This window comes from Triticum dicoccoides, chromosome 5B, assembly GCF_002162155.2.
Source record: "Triticum dicoccoides isolate Atlit2015 ecotype Zavitan chromosome 5B, WEW_v2.0, whole genome shotgun sequence".
Taxonomy (NCBI): Eukaryota; Viridiplantae; Streptophyta; class Magnoliopsida; order Poales; family Poaceae; genus Triticum; species Triticum dicoccoides.
Window position 1 is genome coordinate 585,467,980 of NC_041389.1, and position 5,663 is coordinate 585,473,642.

At 47.6% G+C, this 5,663-nt stretch overlaps 1 protein-coding gene across 1 annotated transcript in view; it reads left to right on the forward strand.

Moving 5' to 3' along the window:
• The window catches only part of LOC119310195, a 3,791-nt gene extending 1,498 nt beyond the window's left edge, over positions 1-2,293 (forward strand). The window contains exon 2 of the mRNA XM_037586012.1: positions 1,511-2,293. Coding sequence (XP_037441909.1) covers positions 1,511-1,899 — 389 coding nt within the window. The 3' untranslated portion in view covers positions 1,900-2,293. The remainder of the gene's footprint in view (positions 1-1,510) is intronic.
• The last annotated feature ends 3,370 nt before the right edge of the window (positions 2,294-5,663 follow it).

Here is a 5,663-nt window from a genome sequence, read left to right on the forward strand (position 1 = left end):
CTCCCAAGTCTAGAAAGGGCTTTTCTTAACTACTGCCAGAGCAAAAAAAGAAAAAGAAGAAAAAACAATGGACAAGAGTGCAGTGACAAAATAATGACTGATTGACTAAGTGACAGCACAAAAGTGATTCATATATACACTTCAGCATTTCTATTTCACCTGTTACAAAATATATGGCCTATAAGCTTTGTCCTAAGTTAGTTTCTTTTAAAATTTACCCAAATTTACGGGAAAAAAATTCATTTTTAATATTGAACAAATACAACATAAACACACTTCATAATGGATCTATGTCATTTGCTTCACTCGTGGGGGCCTCCTCGTTGTTCATCTATATGTCGGTTAGTGCAACACCCCCGCCCCTACCGGCAGACATCCTCAAAGTCCCTCTCTGGTGCCTCAACCATAAACCCTTACTCCCGGCTAAGGCTGTTAGAAACACAATCTGAATTGGATCGGAACCCTTAAGGTAGGATTGTAAATTGTAGGATCATAAGTAACAGAATCTTAATCGTAGATTCTATCAACTAGAATCAGAGAATCAGTCCAACAAATATGGATAAATTTGTAGAATCAGATGAAAAAAATCGCGATTATTGCAGCCTTGGTCTCTGCTAAGCTCCTCCTCATCTCCACCACCATCGGGCGGGAAAAAAAAATCAGCGGAGTGCATTCACAAAATAATCGGCTGATGAAGCCCAACAATGTTCAGTTGAGTAAGTAACAGCAAAACGTGCTTATCCATGTGTTCCATCAGTTAGGTTCCACTTGCACATTGACAGAAGCAAGGAAAGAACGGGCCAGCATAGTGGGATATTAAGGTGTGCGTAGGGAACCAGCTGGTGGTGATCTTTGCCTGTGATCCAGGGCAGAGATGAATTCCTCCGCGCACCTAACTCCAACTTGGAAGTGATCAAGGTCAATCCACACATGCATGATCAATTATACTGTATGTATCATCGAAGTCACGAAATGGTAATCAAAGATGGTCTACTCGAAGACTAAAGCGCGCGGAGATTTGCTCATAGTCCTCAGACATATTAAATTGGACGACACGCAGAGCTGGACGAAATGTTCTTGTCGATCATGTTCCCTTCTCGTCAGGGCAAATTAAACCAGGCGAGGAACAAGTAGTAGTGCACTAGCATACGTAGTACCTGATGGAAATAGGAGTAGCTAAGTGTAAACGGGCTCAAAAAACACAGGCAACACGGCATACACCTGGTGGATGTGTCACCCAAGAATGCTACACCCGCTCGGTGAGCGGGGGTACGTGCGTGACTCCATGTGACAAAACAAACTGTTCGTCGCTCGGGTCGCGGTCGCCACACAGCGAGAGCCAGGGTGCCCTGGGCCTCCCAAACGATGTATAAATGGACCTACCGTTGCACACACAACACAAAGCACAGCACGAAAAGCACAAGCGAACCTGATTCTTCTTCTTCCAGATCAACCAGTCCAAGAAAAAGAGCCCGCCGTGGTTTTCTAGCTAATAATTCAACTTCCTGAGCTAGACATGGAGGCGGTGGAGTTGTCGGCGCCTCGGCGGTGGTGAGCTGCGAGTGCTGCGGCCTGGGGGAGGAGTGCACCGGCGAGTACATAGTCCGCGTGAGGGCCTACTTCGGGGGCCGGTGGCTGTGCGGGCTGTGCTCCGAGTCCGTCAAGTACGAGGCCGGCCGCAGCAAGCGCGCGGCGGCGATGGGCGTGGAGGAGGCCGTGCGGGCGCACATGGCCTTCTGCCGCATGCTCAGGCGCGGCGGACCCGCGGAGCGCGTCGCCGAGGGCATGTGCCAGATGCTTAGGCGGCGCACCGCGTGCGGAAAGTGCCAGGTGGCCATGCCATCGTCCTCATCGCGGACGACGCCGGCGCCGGTGGCGCCGCTGTCGATCGGTTTCTGAATCTCTCATCGAGCCTTTGTCCAAGAGGACGCACGCACGGGCCGGCGGCGACCGCCCGCCTGCGTTGATGTCTGGCTCTTTATTTTCATAAGTGAATGCTTCGGCGTACGTCTTCCTCCTCGCCTCAGAGCGCAAGCTAGCTACCTATATAGTACTCCGGAAACTACGCACAAGTGTTGGAGTTCATTTCTATGTGTAAGTTTCTGTCGATCGATCCGATGAAACTTAATTACCGTACGAGGTTTAATTTGTGTATATACGAAGTTAAATCAAGTTCGATTAATCATCTCCCGAGGATCTTGATGAAGAAACCTATCGGCCGGCTTCTGCCGAGCTATTCTTGGCAGTCAATTATATATTAATCCATCGGTGCGATCGATCTGCTTCCAAATTCTTTCTTCTCCCCTATTGGTGGTGATGAGAATGATCTTGCTTGCTCTTGTTGATCGGGACGGTTTCTTTGCGCACCTCAGTTTTCTACCACGACGAGGCCATGGGCCTGTCGCCTTCCTCGTCTGTACGTTGTTTGCCGTATCTACCCTCTCAACACACGTGCACAAGCATGAGGCCATCTTCAACAGGCGCACAAAAATTCCGCGCCCTAAAATAATTTTAGCGCGTCATTTTAGCACTTTTAGCGTGCCGGACCCAACATATCTAGTTTACCAGATGCCCAAACACGCAGTGTAAATTATGAAGCGTGTGTAATCCGGCGCTTAAATTTGCAGCATGGGATAGCGTTTTTCAGCATGCACCTAACCATTTTTGTGCGCATACTATTTTACAGTTTCTGCTGGAGCTGTCCGGCACCCAAAAAATCTGAATTTTAGCGCGCGGAGTAATTTTTGGGCGCCTGTTGGATATGCTCTGAGAGGGTGATAGTGGCGCTCACCAGTGGAGAATTTTGCGTAGATAATGAAAGAAAGCTTCTCCCATGGAGAACGTGAGTCACCCGGAGATTTGTGTCCACTACAAGTTTATCTCATAGACGTACGTCCTAAATACAAAGGGAATCGTTCGGGTTCGGCGCACCGGCCGAACGCTCGGCCGGTCGCTTTCCCAGCTAAGCTCACGGGGCCACACACAACTTTATCTCCCCATCCATCATTTTTACTTTGAGAAAGCTTATCCATCCTCTGCACTTCTCTTTCCTCATGCGTCGCATCTCTCCTCCCAAAATTCTAATCCGCCATGAAATCCATCCGTCCCTCTTTTTTCTTTGACTCCACGCCAGCGAGCTAGCCACTCCACTTAGCCAGGGCCGCCCCTTGAACCTTCCTCTTAGTCTATCTCCCCACGATTCATGGCCACAGACGGCGGCGCTCTTCCCGTGCTGGAACCGTCGCCGTGCTGGAACCGTCGACGCGCCGTGCCGGAAGCTCTACGGGTGGAACCGGTGAAGTAAATTGCTGGAACCGGCTACTTGATTTGCTACAAGAGAGGATTCAAGACCTTGCAGCCATGGTGGTGGAGGTATTTTTTGCTGCAACCCGCGAGCTGATTTGCTGGAACCGGCTACTGGATTTGCTGGATCCAGCGAAGTTTTTGTTGTGACCGGCGACGGCGACACATGTCTTTTTGTTGTAACCGCTATACTATTTTCCTGTCATCGGTGATTTGTTTTGCTACAACCCTTTCATTTTTTGCTACATTCATTCACCCATGGCGGTGTTTGTCCATGGCGGCAATGGCTTTCTTCTTCAATGGGATCAGCAAGCAATTTTTGATACAACCGACAAGCAATTTTGCTTCAACCAGCATCTTTTTTTGCTGGAACCTTTGGACTTTTTTGCTGGAGCCTATGTTTTTCCAGAGATGCAAAGCAATTTTTGATACAACCGGAAAGAAATTTTGCTGGAACCAGCAATTCCAAAGCTGCAACAACCGAAGCTTTTTTAGAGTCGTGACAGGTCACCGCGGCCAACTGCGACGGCCACCGCGGCGAGGCGCGCCGCAAGGTCGTCGGGGCTGCTCGAACGGCGGTCGGTGGGAGGGGGGAGGGCGGCGACCTGGTTAGCGAACTGGGGCGGCGACCAGTGCTCCAACCGGCGAGCGGCGACGGCGAGCGGCGACGGCGATGGCGACGGCGAGGCATGCGGTTGCGACAGCGCGGCGGTTAGTGCAAACCGGCGGTGCTTCGTGGTCGCGCATCCATGGCGGCCCTGGCGCTTCTCTCTGTGTGTGTTGGAGAAGAGGATAAGGTAAGAAAAAGGTAGAAGAGAAGATGCGATCGGACGGCCTCGCGCGGCTAGATCGGGCGGCTGGAGGTGGACCGGCCGAAACTTTCGGCCGGCGCACCAGCGCCCAGTGCTGGCCAAATACAAAAGCTGTGGCATGCATCTTAGCTTGACACTTGTTGGCTACCAAGCTAACTGCTTTTCTGAGAGATCCCAATCTAAGTATATTTAGAGCATTTCTAACCGACCGCCTATACTCTTCTTAGTGAAGTAAATTTGGCTTTTTACTCCACTAAATTTGGCCTAGCCGATCCCCTCTACGGCTTAGTGGAGTAAATATTTTATTCGATCCCTAAAAATCTGAGTATGTTTACTCCATCCTTACGCGGCTGAGTAAAATCGGCGCCTCTTCTCCCCCCACACCACCACAGGCGCGTCCCCGCCCCTCTGATGGCCGGACGTGGTGGCCACCGATCCGCATTTTGTCAATTTGAAAAAGTTATTATTATTTTAAACAAAAGCATTTGCAACATTTTATGAAAACAAGAACATTTTCTGAAATTGCAAACATTTTTTAAAAAGTCACGTTTTTTAAATTGCGAACATTTTTTGAAGGCAAGAACACTTTTCTAAATTGCAGAACAATTTTTGAACATGAACTTAGTTTAAAAAAGATAAAATGACATTGAAAAGGAAAAAAAGAAATAGAAAACAAAAAAAAGAAAAAGAAACAGAAGCAAACAGAAAAACTAGTAAAAGAAACAGAAAAACGGTTCAGAGAACCTTCTAGAAGGTTCCCAAAACCGTCTGGCTAGTTGCGATTGTACGCACAAAAACTGGGCCGGGCCAACGCGTCGTTGCTCGGTCGCTCGCCTCTGCGAAGCGCCGGCAGTTTGACGCAAAGAGCATCAAATAGGATTTTCCCTTGGTTTGGGGCTAAATGGTGGCTACCCAAGCAAAACCAAAACTAGACAAATATTTGTCAATTTTCCTTGACGACGTAGAAGAATGGCAGGCAACCAATTAGTAGCTAAAGTTTGGCATCGGACAAAGCAGCCACTTGTAATCCACTCATTGTTCTCAAATAGATTAATTTTTGTTGCGGGAAAACTTCTGATCTATTCATCTTCAATTATGGTAGTAAAACGAACACTAGAAATAATAAAATTTACTCAGATCCGTAGACCACCTAGCAAAGACTACAAGCACTGAAGTGAGCCGAAGGCACGCCGCTGCCATCGTTCCTTCCTCGCCGGAGTCGGGCAAACTTTGTTGTAATAGACAGTCGAGAAGTCGTCATGCTAATGCCCCATGGAACCAACGCACCAGAACAATATCCGCTGCTGATAAAGAGTGTAAAGTAATATTTTTTTAAACACACACATTTCTTTGGTTAGTCATATTTTTTGAAAAGGAGCATTTTAATTAGGTATTAGTACAAAAAGCAGGTTAATAATGGATTGCACAAAATAGTTTTTTTATTTTACTAAAACTATTGCTAAAACTAGACTAGATCTTTCTTACATGTATGAATTCTCTTAATATACATGCATATATATTTTTAGTTGGTGAAACATATTTCAAAAA